Raw genomic sequence first — 22,732 nt, 5'->3', positions numbered from 1 at the left:
CTATACCAATCATACTCTTGGCCTCTGCAAGAATGCGCACATCTAAAATATTTCTTCAATAATAGAGCTATGGAAGCATGATACAGGTAGAGATGATTCCCTGGCTTGATGGGTGACACAATACCAAGAGCTTCAATGCTCTGATAGGTGCCTAATTGCTGATTTATATCTCAGTCTAGCACAACTGAATAATTGCAGAAATGGACCAAAAAACATCAGTACCACGATGCTGGTAACAGATATAATCAAATACTCCTATCTCTGGAACAAGCACGGATAGGAGGAACCTAATCCTGTCAAAAATTTCTCTGGATTGGAGTTCAAGTCCAAGCCAAGTAATCCACAGAAACATTTCGGTGAAGAGCATAATTAATGATAATCCAGCAACCGGCATCATCTGAGCATCCTTTTAAGGCTAAGAGGGTACTACTGTACACTACACACCATTACAGTACAAAGAAACACTGTAACAAACAGCCGAAACTCTCAACTTCAGAATGATACCTGCCTCTGTCAGAGATGGCACGAACCACAACATGGCGAAATTAACGAGGGAATCTGCTGGATCTAAACAGGGGATGGATGTGCATATGTATGGTCCAGATTGAAACCCCACATGATGATGGAGTTAAATGAGAGGATCCATCCACCCAACCACTCGTCTGTCAGCTGCTCAATTCTGAAGATGCTTCTCCATCCAAGAAGAAGAAGAAGACCTTTGTTCTTGTCTGATCAGCGTAACATGTACTGTACCCTAGCGACAGTTAACTGCTGCAACGCGCAGTTTGACATTTGAGCGTGCACGGCCAATGGAAGTGTAATGGCAGTACTGGAACGGCGTAAACTTTTGGCACACGTATAGAATTACTATAAGATTTCAGTACACCAGTGAAGTAGTGATTGGTTCCAGTATTTAGTGTGCCTCCTTGCTTGATGAGAGTAATGGCAGCATCGCTGGTACCATCTTTTTTTTTTCTTTTACTCTATCAGTACGCATAGAATTTGTGCAATGTTTCTGTTTTCATGGAGTCAATCGTGAATTGTGCAAATGCCTTCAAAATAATGTCCGCGTTATGTTCATATACCATGAATAACACAAGAACAAGTGAAGTACACAAGTACCTTGTCATACTTGCTTGGTTGTATTAAGTTGCAAAAGCTACTCTTTTCCCGCAAAAGCAAAGGTTACTCACTGTGGACAGAGGTAGGTCACCCTTGACCTCATCACTCATCAGTCTCTCCAGTCTCCACCATTCACAGTTGTACATCCTGGGTATATTCAACGGTCGTCTTTAATATATCAGAAAATCCAACAAACGTCCCAACTAAGAAATGAGATTGACAAATGCAACTTTCAGAAAATACCATCGTACTAGTCAACTTGTCAAAAAAAAAATATATCATCCTCGTTAGGTTTCATCCGTTCTACTCCGTTAACCGTATCATATTTTACGTTTTTAACGGGTGGTGTGATTCAGCCCCACCAAGCCCAATTGATGCTTCATGCCAGGCCAACTTTTTCGTTCGAATGGGAATAAGTTTATTTTGCTTCCCTCATCTCTTATCAAATCGTATCCTTCAACCACAAAACCAGGTATAACGTCTTTCTCAACTGTGAAAACCAGTGCAAATCGGCTCCTCCGACTGTTTTTTTCTTCGCAGGCATCCGTGATCTGTGAGAAGGACACTGTGGACAACTGTGGAGTGGTGCATGCTTTAATTTACTTAGCTATAGCTAGCTAGATATAGTATATGATCTTCTTGTTTTTAGCCCGGCCATGTTCGGGCTGGGCGCAGGAGGAGGGAGCTGCGGCGGAGGCGGCACTCGTTCATCATCTCCGATCCGGCCGGCGGCCGCCATGGGGGCGTCGCCTCCACCACCGCCCCGTCGAAACGTACGTCACGAGGGGAGCTAAGGTGTTCTCGGCGCCTGCATGCGTCGCTGCGTGCGTGACCAGCACGATGTCACTGAAGAAGGTGTCCGACGTCGTCGGAGGAGAGCACGATGGGGAGGAGCTACCTGCACCCTGCATGCACTGCAAGAACTCCATCGCCGCCGCCGAGCGCCGCTACCGTCGCAGCCCATGGCCGCAACGACGACGCGGCACTGCTTGGGGAGGCTCGCCGGGGACGGGCGGTGGACGGCGGGCAGTCTTCGCGTGGCCGGTTGCAAGTTGGCATGTTGGGCCATGCGCTGAATCAACGGGTTTGACCGCGGTCAATACCATGTTAGCAAAACCGTCTCCCAAATCATAGGAGTAGTCGATTTACACCGGTATTTTGGGGAGGCGTTATACCCTCAAGTGGAATTTGAAACATTCCAAAAAGTCGGAGATCCAACTACGAGGAGACAGCCAGTCTGAGGCCACATTGCTTTGGTATCTTTCACCTCTCTTTTTTATTTGACATAGGAAACATCTCCCATCCCTTCTTTGACTCTTTTTTCTTTTTTATACGGGAAATGATCCCAAATGACAAATGAATAGGTGTGGAAGTTATAATCTATTATATTATTAAAATAGCTCGAAAAGAAAGCACCACGTTCGCTGTTGGGGCTAGAAATTACCACATTAATCGGAGAAAAAAAAAGTCCAAGTAGAAATACAATTTAAAAATAGGTGAAATTCGGAATTACAAATAAGCAATATTGAAAAAAGAGTTCGTATCAGAATCCAATACGAGATTAATTAAAATTCGAAATTAAAATAAAATAAAATCTGAAATTGGAAAAAGAAGATTCCATGTAGGAATACAATCTAGAAATAATTGGAATTCGGAATTAAAAATAAGGAATATTAAAAGAAGAGTCCATATAAGAATCCAATACGTGATTAACTAAAATTCGGAATAAAAATAAAATAAAATCTGAAATTAGATAAATAAAAAAGATAGTTCGAGTAGGATGAAACAACTATAAATTGAAAATAAAAAATATTAAAAAATAATTCGTATAAGACATAATACGATATTAACTAAAATTCTAAATAAAAATTAAAATAAATTCCAAAAATAGAAAAATAAAAAATAATAGTTCAACTAGGAATATGACTTAAACTTAAATTCGACATAAAAAGTAAAAACTATTGAAATAAGAGACCATCTAGAACATATGACGAGATTAACTAAAACTTGAAATAACAAAAAAAAATAAATTCTGTAAATATAAAAATAATTATAAGAGTTCAAGTAGAAATATAATTTATAAATAAAAATATCGGAATGAAAAATATGGACTTCTAAAAAAACTCCATCTAGAACACAAATGATGACAAATAACAATAAAGAGGGGGAGAAGCAACATGTTTATAAAGAAGTAGAATGGTGGCGGTTGATAGGACATTTAAAAGCTATTAACAAAACCTCAAATAGAATCCCAATGACGATTAAAAGGAGGGACGACGGATGGGCCGTTAAGCAGCCCGGTCATGGCGGTTGGCGGGACTTATAGAAAGTAAAATATAAACCAAAATAATAATTATATTCGATTTTTAAAATCCTAATGACAATAAAGAGAAGAGGTAGTGAACAGGCCGAAGAGAAGTATGGTGACAGGGTTTGACATGACTTCTAAAAATTATAAAAAGATGACAAATGACAAAAAATATAGGAGAAGCAACATGTATGTAAAGGATTAGAGTGGTGGCGTTATATGGAATATCTAAAAACTATAAACAAAACCCCAAATAGAATCCTAATGATGATTAAAAGGAGGGACGATGGACGGGTCATTAAGCAGCATGGTCACAACGGTTGGCGGGACTTCTAAAAAGTAAAAAAAAATAAACCCCAATGATAGTCATGTTCGAATTTTAAAATCTCGAAGACAATAAAGAGGGGGCAGCGGGTGAGCTGTACATGAGTACAGGGGTAAAGTCGCTGACAGTTTGGTGGAACTTCTAGAAAGTAAAAAAGAACCTAAATGGTAATTACGTTTGATTTTTAAAATCTCAATGAAAATAAAGAGAAGAGGCAGTGGATTGACCGTAGAGTAGTATGGTGGCAGCATTTGATGAGACTTCTGAAAATTATAAAAACAAAACCCAAACGAGACAATAAACTCTAAAAACTATAAGGTCTAAGTTTTAGAGGTTTTAGTGAGAACAAATAGAAGTAGTGGTAGATCGAGGAAGCAAATAAATGAGGGGTGACAAAATATTTAGAAGTAGCAACTGACATAACTTTTAAAAAATATAAAATTAGAAACACAGGGATGATAAGGTTTGGTTTTTCAAAGTCTTAAGACAACGAGATATCTATTTAACAAAATTCTAAGTAAAACTATATTAAAAAATAGATAATTTTATATCGGTGCTAGCCGCGTAATTGTGCGGGCCACCCAGCTAGTTGTAAATAAACCACGATCGAATCTATAGAAGTATTGGTTTATACGTTCCTTTTAGTTTCGACTTTAGGGATAATTTTTTTCGACATCCGACGCGTAGCATCCTCCGGTTTTATACGGCTGAAGGATGCCATTTAATCACAGGTAAGCAATGAGCCAATGAGGAAGAAAAGATAGACTTATTATGTTAGAATAAAAGCCCATCGGTTCAGGCCTGGGAGAACGAGAATCTGAGTATGGGCTGGCATGCAGGGCGGGCTGACAGCCGGCGCCAATGATTCTCATCTGTCGGGAAAGGATAGGTTCACTTCAAGTCCCTCAATTGTCACCAAGTCTAAATTCTACCCTGAACCACAATACTACATATGACGTGTCCCTTAACTCCCAAAACTAGTGCAAATAAAGTCCTAAGGTGGTTTGAACGGCGGTTTCAGCTGCTGGCATGGCGTCTATGTAACACTTAAAGTCAGAAAAGAAATGGTGGGACCCACATTTTACAATCTTATGTTTATAATATGATATTTTGAAATTTTTATCCAATTTTTGGAAGTTTTTTTCCTAGGGGTATTTTGGTCATTTGGACAAAATTGCACAGTACTAACAGAGGCTAACCGAACGACGATAGTAAATCGTAGAAGTTAAGCAAAAGTCAATAGCATATTGTAGAACGTGACAAAGTCGGTGGCAAATCGTAGACGTGTGACAAAGTTAGTGGTATATAATAGATTCTCTCAAAAGAAAGAAGAAAGAAAGAAGGATTTCACCGAACACAGGCAAATGACAAAAAGGCAAATTACAAGTGTTGAGTTTTACATGTGAAAGGTAAGTTTCGACAGGACCATCAGCCGAAAGGGGGCGCCTCATGGCATACCACACATCTTGCACAGTCTCGACCAAAGCTCACGAGGGCCTTCGACCGACCTGCCGAAACCATCTAAACCATCAAGCATTGGCTAAGTCCTAGACGGACGCCAAGGGTGATGCCCTTAGGCAAAACCGAACGATGAAGACTAAGGGGTTCGCCATCATACCTGGGCGAAGCTGTGTAATGAAGACCGAAGGGTTTGCCTCCAAGCTCATCAAACAATCGAAGATCTACAGTTGGCGAAGGCCGTAGGGCGAAGCATGAGGCCATCGCCCGAAGTAAGAAATGCCTTCGGGTAAGGACTTGGGACGCATAGCGGCCCATAGAGGCCCTTCGCCAACTAATGGGCCGGCTTAAGGAGGCCACTTTAGGGCCTATGAATACAAAAGACTCTGTATACCCATTGTAATATCCCTATCATAAGGGTAACCATGTAAATTCCCCTATACTAACCAAACCCTAGAGGGTATGCAGGGAGGAGCTAGAGTATAGAGGGGGTGCCCAGGAACCCGGTCAATAAAAATTTGTAGCTATAGCTGACCTATTTTCACCATGTGTGCACCCCCCTCTATACAAATTTAGACATCCGTATTAGCTTAAATTTAATATAAAGCAGAGTAAATTAAACAAGTGGCACCCCCTCCATCTCACTCTAGCTCTGCCCTTGAGGGTATGAGCCTGTACTAGGGCTATAAATAGCCCCCTAGGGCCATGTAATGGGGATCCCAAAAAATTTTACCAATTAATATATCGCTTTACTATTCCAACCACTCATTGAGTTTACCACGTCCTTCGACGTGAAGCGATTATCATTCGACAACAATCATTAATTTCTAATCTATCCATCCATCTCACATAATTTTTATTGAAGCTCAAGTATAGCTGGTTATAAATCTGTAGTCTGTTTTGCTTCTCTCTCCCCTCCTTACTCCTCCATATAAGAAAAAAAATATAATATGACAACGCGTACAATTCACTTACATCACCTTTTTTTACTTGCTGTTACACACAAGAAAACCTATGCTATGTGAGCTCAGATTGACACACTGACAGACTGACATTGTCCAATAGGATTATTCCTTGTCCTTTGGTTCTCTGGGGGTAGCACAAACACGGATCGCATGCATGCTGTGTTGCAAATCAAATCGCAATATACAACTAGTGTACCAGTGATAATAAACCTTCAAGAATCAAGATGTGTAGTGGCTAGGAGTATCATCTAATCTGGCCCAAGTTGACGTTCGCTTGTCTGCGGACCGTTGTGGCAGTTGCATTTGTTTTGCCGTCTCGTGTGTGTCACACGCTTTGCTAGTTGCACGCTGCCATGATTTTGCATCGGAAGAGTAGAAAGCAAACGCCCCCCAAAAGGGTTCGCACGTGAATGGCATTGGAAGCGTACATTTCTGCAAGAATTTGTCCATTTGCGCGGCAATCGAACTACTTTGTACTACTCCCTCCGTTTCGAAATGTTTACTCCATTGACTTTTTATCACATGTTTGATCGTTCGTCTTATTCAAAAAATTTAAGTAATTATTAATTTTTTTCTATCATTTGATTCATTTTTAAATATATTTTTATATAGGCATATAATTTTACATATCTCACAAAAATTTTTGAATAAGACGAACGGTCAAATATGTGCTAAAAAGTCAACGGTGTCAAACATTTCGAAACGGAGGGAGTGTTTAACAGGGTAAATTATGATAGAATTCAATGTACTCGTTATTTTAGTTTTTTTTCGTTTGTCAAACATTTTGATGTTTAACCATTAAATTTGGTTTAAATTTTAGGAATTCGTGTAGTTAGCAACATGTAAATTATATATTATAAAATTTATTTTTCTCATGATGAATCTGAAAACATTAACATTATGGTGTTAAATGATATAGATTTTTAGTAATTAACTAGAAAGGTGGCCCACGCGATGCGTGGGCATCCGTATTATTAAAACATGATATTTAATTTATTTTTTTCCGAAATTGCATCTCATAAGGGTAAACTATAGGGTGGCCATGTCCAAATATCATTCATGTTAGATGATAAATCAAGGCCATATGAGTTCGACTTTTGGATCAAGTAAGTAAATATTATGTACAATATTGCTATAAGCACAAACTGTGATAGTAAGAAATTCAAAGTTACTGTAACTGAATCGCCTTATGAAGATGCATGATTTAGTAACAACCAAATTAAGGATAGATTACGGTTGGATTGTTTCTTCATTCGTAGAAGTTCAAAATGTTCATATTTTTCCACACTTTTAAAGAATTGAAGACTTTTTTATGTCAGGACACAAATCATCTACACTATTGCTTGGTTTAGTAGTGCAAAAATATCAGCAATTGTTTAAAGCCTTTTTTTTTGTTTTTCACATGTTCAATTGTATTCTTCGAAATAATATTTGTTTGAAATAAGAGAGAAATTATATAAATTTAATTAGTATGTGTAGTGTTTATTGACAGTCATGATCACTTTGGTAATCACTTTTAGCTGCCTTAGGTACGATGCTTTTTGTCATATGTGCAGAAGGCAAATATGAACACGTGTTGTGCAGAGGATTGAAGAGAGGTCTTTAGAAGCTTTTTTTTCATTTTTTTATGAAAGATATATATGATTGCCTAATTAATTAATTAATAGGTCAGTCAGTTTAAGTGAAAATCGATGGAAAAATATTTTTATTAAAAATAGTATACTTTTTAGCACATGTTTGACCGTTCGTCTTATTCAAAAACTTTTGTGAAATATGTAAAACTATATGTATACATGTAAGTATATTTAACAATGAATCAAATGATAGGAAAATAATTAATAATTACTTAAATATTTTAAATAAGACTAACGGTCAAACATATTTAAAAAAGCCAACGGCGTCAAATATTTAGAAACGGAGGGAGTATAAATTAGTTAATATAGATCATAAATTGATAATTAATGGTATAAAATATAGTTGTGTAACCTTTATTTTAAACCACGTGTTTTTTAAAATAATGTTTCTAAATAAAATTATATTATATTGTTAATATAATGGGTAAAATAATAGAATCTTAAAAATTTTATTTCCAAAGATTATGGATCTAATTTATTTATGTATATCTTGTGATATATATAATCTATGTTTATAAAGTTATAGTTCTTTAAAATTTAATATCACTAATTATAGTTACGATCTCATCTATACATGCGTAGAGAAAAGAGGGGAGGAGATGGAAGCGGATGTAATTTTTAATGATATATGTAATATATATTTATTTGTTTTTAATCGTACGTCGCGTTACAGTTGTACTTTTTTTTGGTTTTTTATGAGCAGTATGTAAGTACCTTTCTCTCGTCGGTGCGCTGAGAGAGATTATGTGTGAGGTTATTAATAGATTTAATTTAATAATATGAGATAACAGATCTACTAATTTAAATGAAAATTGATGAATAAATGTTTTACTTTTTTCCTCAGATTTTCTTGAATTTTTTTCTAATTTATTAAAGTTCATTTTAGAACTTAAAATATTAACAGTTAATATGTGTATTAAATTATTAATTTGGTTTTCTATCTCATCTAACAAGAAGAAGGGAAAAAAAGAAAAAAAAAAAGAGAGTACGTATGTATGCACGTGCACGTATGTGAAACAGTGGAACTATTTTTTTTACGTGCAAAACTTTCACAGGTAAACATCTATACCAATATAAAAAGAAGGAGTTGGTACCTTACAATCCTACGGCCAAATCAGTCCCCAGCACCTCATGTGTGAATTCATCCGTCTATATTTATCTATACTAATATAAAAAGGAGGAGTTCACTCCTCCAATCCTACGTGCCAAATCACCTCATCTTATCTTATCCGTTCATCCGCTAGGTGGAATAATCTCATCCGTCAATATGTTATGTGAAATCTTCCACCGATTCGGCGACCCTATCCTCTCGACCCCGTGATGACTAATTGTTTTCTTCGACAAAACTGCCGCCTGCCCTCCACCCCACCGGTGGCCGCGCCTTCCTACCACCGGCACCATCGGGCACACCTCCCTTCCCCTGGTGGCTGCGCCTCCCTACCGCCGCCGCGGGCGCCGTCGCCTGCCCCTCAAATTCCGCCGGTGGCTACGCCTCTCTACTGCCGGCGCCGGCGCCGTCGCCTGCCCTCCAACCAGTCCGCGCCTCACCGCCGCCAGCGCTGGGGCTCCACCCCGCACGTGCCTTCCCCACCGCCGGTGCCCTGAGGTGCAGCCGGGAAGAAGCATCCGATGCAGGTAACGGCTTCATTCACTCATGGACAAAAAAATCCAATGGATTGTTCTCAAGACTACAAAAAATTGCAGAAAAATACTCAGTGTATTTACTCAAAAATTAGATTGGTTGGAGGCCTGGCTGACTTCAATGTCAGTGCCAGCACGACTTCATGGATGAGCTCCATGAACTTGGCCGCATCTTCTTTGTCTATGAGCCATCAATTCCCTGTATCAGTCCATCATCTAAATTTGTTTGGTTCCTGATTTTCCAGGGACTATATGAGCCTGATCTCTTTGTTTCAAACTATCACTCCATCATCTAAATTTTTGTTTTTTTTGTTTGATTCCTGACTTCAATGTCAGGAATTAAGAGCACAAGACACAAGACAACGAGATTTGTTAACAGTGAGTATTTCTTTGGTGAATTTAGTTTGCACTGAAGAACTGCACATGCGAAGGAGGGATTATTGTCATGTGTCAAGGTTAGGGATTATGGTCACTTTTTTTCTCATATATATGCACTATCGTCTTGTTCTTGCGAACACGGTATCTGCACTATTCTCATTGAATCTTCTAGCCCATGCAAAACAGAATGTTGGTATATGCCAGACACACTACTATCCATAATTTTGCCATTGTTTATTGGTCAACTTTTTCCATGATTGATAGAATTCAATTCCATATCTTTTTTATCAGCACCAACATTAGCTTCATTCCTTAATTATTTTCTACTTGCATTAGAAAGGGGACTTCAGATCATGTAGGCCAATCCTATACATTGGCTGAGCACTCTCTTCAAAACGAAGAATGTGATCACAAACAACAATCTGGGCATGACCTTCTACCAATGTATGAATACTAATTGAATATTTGATTTTTTTTTCTTCACATACACTAATTGAAATACTACTAGCAAGAGAGCTATATATAATACAGTAAGGTGGTTGTTCATCACAAATGAAAGTCAAGGATGGTTATTTAGCAAAATTATTTCCGCGTTGATCTGGCCCTTCATATTTCTACTGCTTATACTGTATAAATGGCATTTTTACATGATTTTATTAACTATATTATTGCTGTACCTAGAAGTTATACTTGTTATATTGTAATGTGATTCATTTGTGAATGACAGAAATTACGAAATATGGAAACTGTTGTTTGATGTTTTCTCATACAGAGCCATATGCCAATTATTGTCTATCCAAGCGCATGTTGTTTATTCATTCTAAGAATTATTCCTTCTGCCTGACCATTCTGATCTTTTCTTACTATATTGAGATACAGGCACATCACGCCTCTATTGCAAAATTGTGTCTGTGTGTTTTTAATCAGTCCATCTTTTGCCAAATTGAGATACAAGCGTTTTATTTGACCTTTTCCCACTTGCAGCCATCCAACTAGCTAACAACGACAGCACATTTTGGTACCTCTTTTTGGCTTGCTGCTTGGCAGCTACATTTCGATTTGTTAAAACAAATTCAGCTACATTTGGCAGATAACTCCAAAATATTCTGATTAGGGAAAAAAAGATAGCTAATGCAGTTACTTGTCAACATACCCTCATGTTACTTTATGAAATGCAAGTGCCATGGAAAGGTTATATTCGAAGTTATAGCCATGTATGTGCGTTGTATTTTCTCACATTTATCTTACTTTCATCTGATATACATAAGCACTATATGTTCCTCCACTTATCTGTTTACTATCTCTTTCAACCAGTTTTTCACTAGCAAAGTTCTTTGCAAGTAATTGCTTTGTAATCTGTATTGTGCGTTGTTACGTAAGAAAGGATAAGTGGATGAGAATACAGTTGTATATAGCACAAACACAAGTATCGGGGATTTGATGTATATACTGTTTAGATCATGAACATTTAAGTTTTGAACAGGTTTATTTACAATAGCCGACATATAGTCCCTTAATGTATTATGAAACCACAAGGAATTTAATTATGAAATAAACATCATAAGTTTATATCATATTTTACTACCACTATTAATATGGGTTGTGCATAATAAAAATGTTCTCTTGCAATATGACGAGTTTGATTTATATTAGTTGGAGAGGATATATCTGGTTTAATTGATATTGGCTTATACGTGCCTTGCACGTGCACGATCACTAGTTACTGATATAAAAAGGAGTTACATTCTTTTTTAAATGCACACATAATTCTCTCATTTAATCCACAGCTATCAGATCCTGCCGTCTAACGGCTGAATACTCACTAACCCCACAAGCGGATGCGCCGAGTTCGACCGCCACAAATTCCTCCGTGCGCTAAGTTAACCCTGGCGTCGCAAAATCCTCTGCGCTAAGCCCGCCGCCGTTCTATCCTCTGACGATGATACGGATACCTCCTCCCTCCTCTAACGCCGCTGTGCGTATTCTCAAAACGCTCTCCTCGCCGCCCAGGCCATCGTCTCCTTGCGAGTTTGCGACCCATCCACCGGCCACGCGACGACGGTTCTTCTCGCCGCCTGCTGTTGCCCTACTTACCGTGCTCCTCGCCATCCTCACTGCCATCGGTCGCGACATGGTCCTTCTCACCGCGTTGTCGTTGACGCACGCCCCGACTGCCTGCCAGGCCATTGTCTCTGCGCACCCCGTCCGTCAGCCCTTCTTGCGCCCGTGTGCTGCCACGGGCCACATCCTCCCCCCATGGATGGATACTAATCAATACTATTACATTTGGATGCTAACTAATATTGGTATTTGGGCTGTCTTTGCAGAGCAAAATTTATTATCGCTCTCTCCCACACAGCCAACAATCTTGTCCACCGATCCTATGGCTCTTGCCATCCGTCCTAGCTACTGTTGCTCTTTCGGAATTAAAGTAAATAAGATTCTGTATTGCTAGCTTGACTACTTCTGGCCTGTGTTCATGGTGTTGCTTATAAAAACTCGCTGCTCATGAATTGCTTGTCAAAATGTCTGTATGGTTTGTCTTGAAATTGTGATTATGTTGTCTTGTATATATATCCAGTATCTTTAGATGGAGAAAATTCACATTGTTATACTTCCTATAAGAGTTTCAAATATTTGGGATTTGACAAAATATTTTTTTTATTCCACCATGCATATTATTTTCCTAAAGAAAGAGAATATTTATTTGTATCAATTTCATTTCCAGGTTCCTTTCATTATGATAGCGGCAAAGGTTCTACAGTCAATAACTCAATTGATCACGAAAACTCATGGATCTGTTGAATTGTTCTACAATCTGTCCTTACCCACAAGGATACTTAAGGTGTACACTGATCCCCTAAATCATACTGTCGGGTACTGAAGAGATCCATATTCAGGGTATGTGGATTTTTTTTTCTTCAGTTTTTTGTTTTTATTTTTGCTTCCCTTTGTTCTGCCAAATTCCAAAATAAAGAACGCATTTGAGCTATCAGATTCCCTCATATAGTGTGGTTTGTGACTGTGACAGTGTATCCTAACATCTTGTTTTCCCCTGTCTACTAGATATGCACGAACTTTTACTGCCGAACATTTTTTTTCTTGTATGCGACATCTTTCAGGTTTATTTTCATATACTCCAATAATCTTTTGCTGTAGACACTGGTAAGACTTTGATGTCATGTATCATCTACGCCATTTTCTTAAATTTTGGCTACTAATGGCTTGGAACCATATCATGAAGTGGTGACACTGATATATTCAGCCATGGTTTCATATCAGTTATCCTGTTAAACTACGATTTTCTTTTCTAGCTACGAAATTTGGTTGGTCAATGGCAGGTTCACCTCAGAAGCTGCAAGGAAGGATCATAATCAGATGTTCTCATCTCTATGAGTCCGTACATGTTTATATAAAGAAATTTTGGATTGATGTACACTCTATTATCCTTGGTTGATAATGCCTAAAATTGAATCTAAAACTTCTATTTTCTATTCTTTTGTAGAATCAAAGTACTGAACACCTTTGATAGAACTAACATTTGGATATTTATATTTTTCTGTGGTAAAGTATTTAAAATCTAGATGCCCATTACCTATTTGTTGAAATGCGCGTCCAGTTATGTGGACCTGAGATGGCATCCGTCCCTCTAGGCTGCACTCATTTCTATCACTCAGAACTCACCCGTTGTTCCTATTTCTTAGAACAACATATATATTACTTGCATGCATGATTTAATGCAGATTGGCATGTTGGAGTTGTTTTGTCCAGGACTCCAAGTGGTCTCATCAGCTAATGATGGTAGATAATGCTCTAATTTGAGGGCAACATTATGTATTGTATAGTGATGCAGTATTCTACGTGGATATGTATATATGTGCCTGTGGCATGCCTGCCACTTATGAGTGAGGACTCAGGAGCACGCTACTCAAGAATCATGTTAGAGTTCAAATGATGATTTTCATGATCTATAAAACGTTTACTTATTATTCTTGGAACATGAAAGGGCTCTAGCAGGGTTAATTATATTTTGACATTTGATTTGTGGACTCTTTATGCAAGTGATTCTGAATTTCTGATCTAATGTGATGATTGCAATCCACCTTTTTAGTTGCTTAGCTGTTCATGTTCTTACATCACATTTTTAAAATTCTTATGAATATTGTTTTTCAGTTCTAGAACTCCATTCTAACCAAATTGAATTGACTTCTCCATTTCCTTCAGACAAGAAAACTTCTCCATATTATAGGGATTGAAGGAAATTATATACTGTAGTCTCACTATTTTGTGCAGCTTTTTTTTTATCAAATTGAGTTCAAGTTTAATACTAGCATGCACCACTAAAGAAATTATGGCTTACTTGCATCTGGTAGTTCTTGACCCATATATAAGTTTCTTATGCTAGATAAAAAAATAACAAAATATTCACACTTTCTGAATCAAAAGAGAATCTTATTTTGTGGTGCTGAAAGTTCCCTTTTTTCTTTTTGTTTGCAAGTTGGCGTGTACACATGAAAATAGTGGTGTTGGAGCAAACATAATGGAACAACGATAGGCCGTCATTGGACCTTTAGAATAAATCGGATTTCAAACGTGTCGTTTGGTTGGAGCAAATAAGTTTGCTTTTTTAGGTAAAGCTTGTAAAGATTTGAGAACTCCCTGTGCCATCTGTTTTTTTCTACCTTTTTTTTGCTGTTGGGTTTGTAACAGTAGAAAAGGAGGAAGATGGCAAATCGGTGATGCTTCTGCTAGCCGAAGATGTTCATTAAAATGCTACTTAGTCAATATTTTATTTCAAGTTGATTTTTCTTTGCAAATGAGTTTCTTATGTCCCCACCCCCTTCATCTATTTTGAATCATATCGTGAACATTTTCATTATATTAGCTTATTTATCATACTCTTACTTCAATTCTCCCATTATTTTGTAGGTGATATCTGATTATTGGATTGGACACAGTTTATGCATGTTGTAGGGATTTATTTTGCACGTTTGTAGCATATTGTATTTTTTTTAAAAAAAGAGATTGTTTTTTTAATTTACTTAGCAAAGATATCATGCTATTCAATTAATTCAAACTATACATGATAAGAAGCAAAGATGTCATGCTATTTAATTTATTCAAACCTGAATTTATTAGGATGACGTATACAACCACACAAATAAATTTCAGTATGTATAGTCTATGTGTTTCTTCCATTTCAAGATCCAACAAATGCTAAGATTTTACTTTGTTTGGTTGTGGTTGGTATACTGGTAATAGGGAGCGTATCCTATGCACACAGGCCCTCGCGTGTACACACCGTGTACACCAACTAAAAATTATCACAAAAAATTCTAGGAAAATTCATACATGTACTTTCAATAGTATTACATCTACATGCAAAGTCGCATCTTCAAATTCATTCTACATAGAGAATAACAAAAAAGATAAAATTCTGATAAAATTGCAACCTTAAAACTGTCAGATTTTTTGTTTTTTTTGTTACGGCTAAAATATAATGAATTTGACGTTAAGATTTTAACCCTAAGTGTAATACAATTGAAAGTATGTGTATGATTTTTTCTAGATTTTTTGGTGACATTTTTTAGTTGGTATGCACGTGTGTACACGTGAGGGCCTGTGTGCATAGGATATGTTGCCCTGGTAATATGCTTGAGAGTAAGTGGAAGTTTATGTTGGTCAAGTGCTAAGAGAATAACAAGTACAGATAACGTTAGTTTTTTTTTATCGCTTCTTTGGGATGTGTTTTATAAATTTTGGTTAATATTTTTTTTGGTAGATAACAGTTTTCTATTTTCAATGCACTCCTATGATACATTTTGTGCAAAACGTGCATTGCACGTGCACAATTACTAGTAGTTAGAAAATCTGAAGATAGATATAGGTGTTAGCTAAAAAATAGGAGTATTACTGAGAAAAGAGGAGAGAAAGAGAGAGGCCGGAGGGAGGGAGGTATAGCACGTACCTGCACATGCGGCATATATGCACGATGGGGATGAGGGCTACCGGATTTTTAATGGTTAAAATATATGGGTCCACCGATTTAACAGAAAATCAATAGCTAGATGTTTATTAGAATTTTTTATGATATTCTATATTTTATTAGAGTGCCACATGGCAACTCGAGAGTGTTTATAGGTTGACACATGATGGTTTAGAAGCGTTTGTAGGGGAGCGTTTGTAGGAAGTTTAATGGACTTTTAGTATATAATAGATATATAGATAGATAGATGTTTAAAGATAAAAACACCTAAAACACTAAGTAATTTAAAAGGTAGTTTAAAGAGCTCTTTGTTCCTTAAAAAGAAGGGAGTACTTTAAAGGCTCCTTTAGAACAAAGTATTTAGAAGGAATTACGAAGAAATTTAATCCTATAAAAAATGTATCTACATAATCATTTGGATCAATGGAATACATAGCGAAAAATCCTAAATAATTCCTTTGATTGGCTCAAAACATAGCAAACTTGTAGAAATTCTTTTATGAGGTCCAATGTCTTGAAAAAAAATATATCTCTCTCTTCTTAGTATTGCCTTTTTCTTATGCTCAATTTAAACAGTCATTCGTACAGATTCTCTATAATTTTCAATCCCATAGGATCTGAGGTGCTTGAGCACTTCAGTTTACATTTTTTTTTTCGAGTTTAGTAGTATGTAGAAAGAGAACACTTAGGGGTCTTTCGGCTAGCTACACAAGGTGGTGGGCTAGATGACCTGGGTTCGAAGCCTCACACATTCTAATTACTCCCTCCGTATTATAATATATGATGCCGTTGACTTTCGAACAACGTTTGACTATTCGTTTTATTAAAAAAAAATTGTGTAAATATAAAAATATTTATGTCATGCTTAAAGAATATTTGATGATGAATCAAGTCACATTAAAATAAATGATAATTACATAAATTTTTTGGATAAGATGAATAGTCAAACGTTGAAAAAAAGTCAACGGCGTCACACATTAAAATATGGAGGTAGTATTTAATAATAGGTCCTTTCCTAATATTTACGGTTTTTTTTAAGTATTTAGAAAAGCCATAAAACTGGGGTGAGAATATGTGATTGATTGGGTTCTCATCTTGTACCGCTTTGCTCGGCGCAGGTTGGCACGTACGGCGGGCGGCTGACCGGACGAACGCCACGAGGGGGCCGGCGCCATTTTTACCTCCCTCCTCCGTCTCACCCGCGTCGCATTCAACGCCACGCACACCACTCCACTCCATCCATCTACTCCACCGCGCTCGCAGTCAATGCGCCACCGCCACCGTCGCAGCCCCCCGCACCGCACTCCCGCCACCACCCATACGAGACGCCGCGCGCGTGTGATGTGAGGAGGACCCACCCAACAAGAACACGACAAGGCCGCCGCGCCCTCGGAAACCTCACCTAGCTAGAGCCTAGAACCAGCGCGCCCACGGCAACGAAGCCCACACAAACCACCCTTCTTCTTCTTCTTCTTCGGCGGCGCGGCGGCGGCGATGGCGAGGCCGAGGAGGCGAGGAGGCGCCGGCGCTTGGGTGGCGGCGGTTCTTGCTGCGGCGCTGCAGGTTCTTGCGGTGTCCGCCGCGGGGAAGTACAGGGCGGTGTTCAACTTCGGGGACTCGCTGGTGGACGCCGGCAACCTGGTCACGGACGGCATCCCGGACTACCTCGCCACCGCGCGCCCGCCCTACGGCCAGACCTACTTCGGCTACCCCACCGGCCGCTGCTCCGACGGCCGCCTCGTCGTCGACTTCATCGGTATCAACCATTCGCTTCCTTCTCTTTTTCCTTCCGCCCGCATTCCTCCTTCTTGGCCTCGGAGCATTTTGACGGATTCGGTCTTCTTCTTGCCACCGCGCGCGTCCAGCGCAAGAGTTCGGCCTGCCGCTGCTGCCCCCTTCCAAGGCCAAGAACGCCAGCTTCGCGCGGGGCGCCAACTTCGCCATCACCGGCGCCACCGCGCTCGACACCGACTTCTTCGAGAGGCGCGGCCTCGGCAAGACAGTCTGGAACTCCGGCTCCCTCTTCACCCAAATCCAGTGGCTGCGCGACATCAAGCCCTCCTTCTGCAGCTCCACCCAAGGTGAATACGATTCTCTTTTGACTAGCCACATTCCGTTCTATGGATGTTAATAATTGATTTTTGATCTTTGATGTTGTCCCCCCTCTTCTCTTGGTTCCAAAGATTGCAAGGATTTCTTCGCCAAGTCCCTGTTCGTCGTCGGCGAGTTCGGCGGGAACGACTACAATGCGCCGCTCTTCGCGGGGAAGGACCTCAGGGAGGCCTACAATTTGATGCCTCATGTCGTTCAGGGCATATCCGATGGCGTTGAGGTAGCAATTGCATCTTTGCTGTTGTTCACAGTGCTTGATGTGTGGAGCTTTGCTCTGATTGCTGATGTACATTGCAGCAACTGATTGCCGAGGGCGCGAGGGACTTGATTGTGCCCGGAGTGATGCCATCTGGTTGCTTTCCGGTGTACTTGACCATGTACAAAGAGCCCAAGGAGGGGTATGGTTCGCGTAGCGGTTGCCTGAAGCGGTTCAATACGTTCTCATGGGTGCACAATTCGATGCTCAAGCGAGCGCTAGCGAAGCTCCGTGCCAAGCATCCTGGGGTGAGGATCATTTACGGGGATTATTTCACGCCGGTTGTCCAATTCTTGCTTCAGCCCGAGAAGTTTGGTGAGTTCCTCAGTCCCTTATGTTTTGTTGTAGTAACGCAATGAATGTTGTAATACCAATTTGTTGATTTGATTGGCTTCTACTGTGGGAGGGAATTTTTAGTCTAATGACTGATACGACTGAGAATTAGCTTTGTTAGTGGCCTAACACTTCTGAAGTGCCTTATTCAACATCAGTTTATCAACAGCCACACTTACCGGCTTATGTTCTGTTGAGATGTGCAATGCACTAAACTATAGCTTGAAAACTTAGATCTAGGTATTGATTATTTGGTGTCTTGTCTGTGATTGATCATGCTCTGAAGGGCCTGATCTGCTTCCAAAAGTGGTATTATTCACTGCTCAAATTTACATGTCACAATTGCTTGTAGTGCTTTTTTTTTAATTATTGTTTTGGCACTTTGAAATTATATATTGCTAGCAGTTTCAGTTCTTAGTTGTCCATGTTCTCCCAAAAGCTTGGGCAACATCCACAAATGAGTCTTGCTTTTGAGATCAAAAGTTTATTTTGCCCATACAACCTGGGCAGCTCAGATCTTGACCTTAGCGATTAAGTTATTGAACACATATAAAATTATGGCCAGAGTTGGTCTTTTCTAGGAGCTACATCAAAATCCTAACCTCAATATTATTTGCAACAGAAAATTTTAACCTGGTGTCAAAAGAACAGTAAGGACCTGTAAAGTGTTTTCATAGTTCAACTTAAACTATTTAGAAGTCACCGTCTTGAATTGAGAAATGGCAAATGCTTCTCTCGAATATATTTCTACCCTGGTACTGACTCCTTTTTTTATATTTCTGAATAAAACTTCCTGAAGCTCTTAATCTCTTGAACTATAAGTACCAGGTCATCACTAACTGAGCTGACTGACCAGTTTGTGACCCAGCAGTATTTTCATATCATGGCTCTTCTCATCTCTTGGATTTAGTGGTTTACCCCTCTTGTAGAAAAAGTTACATATACTGCTAGCTACTCGAGAAAGGCATGCATCTTGGTGGGCCTGATATTCTTAAAGATTTTTTTGGACTGCATTCTGAATGATTAGAGAAGTGAGGCTCATATTGGTGACATATCTGTGTCGGAAGGAGAATCTTATACTGACCGTTTTGGGACATCAAGAGATGGGCACATATTTGTCCATGGTCCTATTATCTCTGTGTTATTGGCAACAGCAGCATGGTTGTCCTTTATTTTCTTGAGCTGATTTCATCAAATTATTATTTATTTTCATGACATTCATGATAGTGATAGTATTTTGTCCTGACTTCATGTTGATAAGGAGGGAATACATCCTTGTTCATATAAGCAGGATATGCATTTATTCCAAGAAATAGACCTATGGTTTTTTCTTGTCCAAGCGGATACAGGGAGTTGGTACCTGACTTTTTTGCTCTAAATCCAGGATTTTACAAACAATTGCCTAGAGCATGCTGTGGTGCTCCTGGGACGGGACCTTACAATTTCAATCTGACGGCCAAATGCGGTGAGCCTGGTGCCACTGCATGTGCCGACCCCAAGACACACTGGAGCTGGGATGGTATTCACTTGACAGAGGCCGCATATGGACATATCGCGCGAGGTTGGTTGCATGGCCCATTCGGGGATCAACCAATCGTACAGAATTCTTGAGCTCCTAGTTGTTTTGTCCATCGTACCTCTAGGGTATCAGAATAGCACAGCAAATTGGATCAGAAAGGTTGTTTCCATATAGTTGTATGTATATCTCCTTCGATTAGTTGCGATCAGGTAAAAAAGAAAAGTTGAGATAGAGAGGTCTGAAATTAAAGCATGATTTTGTTCATTCATCAGGTGAGGTGGTATGAGTAAAAAAAGGTGTATTGCACAAAGTGTTTAACATATGATACAGAGTTTCTTTGTGTGTAGCATCTGCTTATCTAATTAAAAACCAGTATGGTTCCTAACTTGCAACTTTGTCTGAATATATTGCGTGCCTTAGTTTACTTTTTACATAAAGTGGCCGCCAGAAGTATCTATTCTCTACATTGGCATGGTTCCTGGGAGAAGAATCTGAAATACTATAAAAATTGGCAGTGGGTTGGATTGTGGAACTTATGCGTTTCATGCTGTGCAGTTGAAAGTTGGAGACCTGAACCTGATCTGTATGGTCCCTTTATTATATTCCATGCTTGTTTGCCATATGTTGAACAGCTTTGCAGGTCCCAGATTAGTGGGAAGACAAGAAGCTTCAGCTTGCAGACTAGCGTGGATCCCACTATTTCTGTAAGTGATTAGCTGTGTAGAAGCTTCTGTTTATGCAAAACAAAGTGGAGTTATCATGATGACCTGGCAAGTAATGTTTTTATTCCTAAAGAGTCGAGGCATATGACATGACAGATATGTGCTGTATATGAATAGTGCATTTTTAATTGGAAGATGATGTAAACCAAAGGACCTGGTTATAAAATCAGGAAAGGGGTGTACTCGCTCCCTCACTCCATTTCAATTCATGTTATAAGATATTTTAAACTTTTTAAGGGCCCCTTTTATTCGCAGGATAGGAAAAACATAGGAATTGAAGTAGTAGGTTTCTTAAATCCTACAGGAATTTGCAAACACAGGAAAATAGGAGCCATTTGATAGTGCTATGGGAAAAACAAAGGAAAGTTTCACAAAGAGGTCACATCTCTTGCTATTTTTCCTATGAAATGTGAAGGATAGGAGTACAATCCTATGGAAAGTTTCCTTTCTTTTCTATGAATCAAAGGGACATGTAGGAAAAAATCCGTATAGGAATTTAAATCCTATGAAAATCCTTTGCCAATCCTATGAACCAAAGGGGCCCTAAGTTAACATTTTTTTACCTTTCATAAGTTTATAAAAAAAAGGTTACATCATTTTAATATAAAACAAATATATTATTGAAATATATTTAATGTTATATTTAACGAAACTAATTTGGTGATGTAGATGTTGTTACGTTTTTCTATCGATATGGTTGAACTTAAGTCTTATAAGAAAGTCTGACAAAAGAATATCAAAACGTTGAAACTGAGAAGTAGCAATGGATGCAGTACATAATTGATAGTGATTGTCCTCTCATAGTCTCGTGCAGCACAAGAAGCAGTAAATCAGCTGGTCCTGAATCCTGAAGGGTTCCATCTGAAAAAACTGGTCCTGAAGGGAGACCTACTCGATATTAAGGATGGGTTTTATTATGGATGAAAAGGGCATGGCTTATGACCATGTTACAACTCCAGCTGTGCTGTCTGGTACTGTTGGGATCTATGATGGCTTGATTGTGTCTGTACTATACTGTACTGTATTACTGTAGCAGTGTTGCTACTACAGGATAATGGACACATGGGCTCGGCTGCATGCAGGGCTGGATGGGCTTTCAAACATGTGTTTTCTCATGGAATAAGTCCACTTGTCGTCCCTCATCTTTACGTCGAGTTTAATCGGTATCTCTAAACCGTAATACTATAAATCTTGAACCCCCCCCCCAACTTGCTAAATCAAGTTAAATTAAGTCTTCTAGCAGTATAGATAGCTGGTTTTTCTAACATGTAAGTTGACTTGGTCCACTCGTACTGATTGGGCGTTCACGTGACAAAAACAAAGGTATGCCTCCACATGTTATCTTCACTCTCTTCCCCTCTTCTCTTCCCCCTCCCCCTATTTTCTCTCCATCTTTCCCCCTTATTCCTGGAGCTTAACAGATCAAGAATGTTGGCAGGGAGAGGTGACTAGGAGGTGGAGGCTGGTGGGGAGCGCTGACAATTAAAGAAAGCAGCTTAGGGTGAGGAGGTCCGGCGCGACGGACCTGCCATGGTATCGGTGAAAGCTGAATTCGAGCATGAATGGTTGTATTGGAGCAGGGGCGCCCGAATCGAGTAGGAACAACCGTATTGAAGCAGGAGCGCCCGAATTGGCCTTGCGGCCGTCATCCAGGATGGGCCTTCCTCTCTCACCTTCTCCAGCGAATAGCGAGAGTGTCTTACTAGAAGACGACAGACCTCACCGACACAGCCTTCGCCTTCGACTTCATCAGCTCACCGCCTCCACTGAGCTATTGAGGAGCGGCAAAGAGGTGCAAGGCTAGGCCGCTGCAGCTGACATGACGTGGAGTACGCCCCACTGTTGGAAGCGAAGCATGAGTAAGCGGGCAAACCGGGCAGCGCAAGCAGCTCGGGATGGGAACTAGGATACGGCTACAGCACCACTGCTCAAGCTCAAGTTCCACTGTCATCATCACTGCACCCCTTTCCCAT

At 39.4% G+C, this 22,732-nt stretch overlaps 1 protein-coding gene across 4 annotated transcripts; it reads left to right on the top strand.

The window, feature by feature from the left end:
• The first annotated feature begins 9,126 nt into the window (after positions 1-9,126).
• On the top strand, positions 9,127-20,424 carry LOC127775797 (GDSL esterase/lipase At5g45910-like). 4 transcript variants are annotated; one of them, XM_052302095.1, is made up of 8 exons: positions 9,127-9,447; positions 9,857-9,908; positions 12,560-12,732; positions 16,936-17,573; positions 17,683-17,898; positions 18,001-18,149; positions 18,227-18,500; positions 19,903-20,424. In XM_052302095.1, exons 4-8 carry the CDS (start codon positions 17,312-17,314, stop codon positions 20,127-20,129), a joined length of 1,128 nt encoding a protein of 375 aa, XP_052158055.1. In that variant the 5' UTR covers positions 9,127-9,447; positions 9,857-9,908; positions 12,560-12,732; positions 16,936-17,311; the 3' UTR covers positions 20,130-20,424. The 4 variants fall into 4 exon arrangements, with proteins under 4 accessions (XP_052158055.1, XP_052158054.1, XP_052158053.1 ...); XM_052302094.1 differs by having other exon boundaries at positions 9,790-9,908; XM_052302093.1 differs by having other exon boundaries at positions 9,549-9,908.
• Positions 20,425-22,732: the final 2,308 nt, after the last annotated feature.

This window comes from Oryza glaberrima, chromosome 6, assembly GCF_000147395.1.
Source record: "Oryza glaberrima chromosome 6, OglaRS2, whole genome shotgun sequence".
Lineage (NCBI taxonomy): Eukaryota > Viridiplantae > Streptophyta > Magnoliopsida > Poales > Poaceae > Oryza > Oryza glaberrima.
Note: the sequence above shows the minus strand (reverse complement) of the source record. Positions and strands in the feature narration are given on the sequence as shown.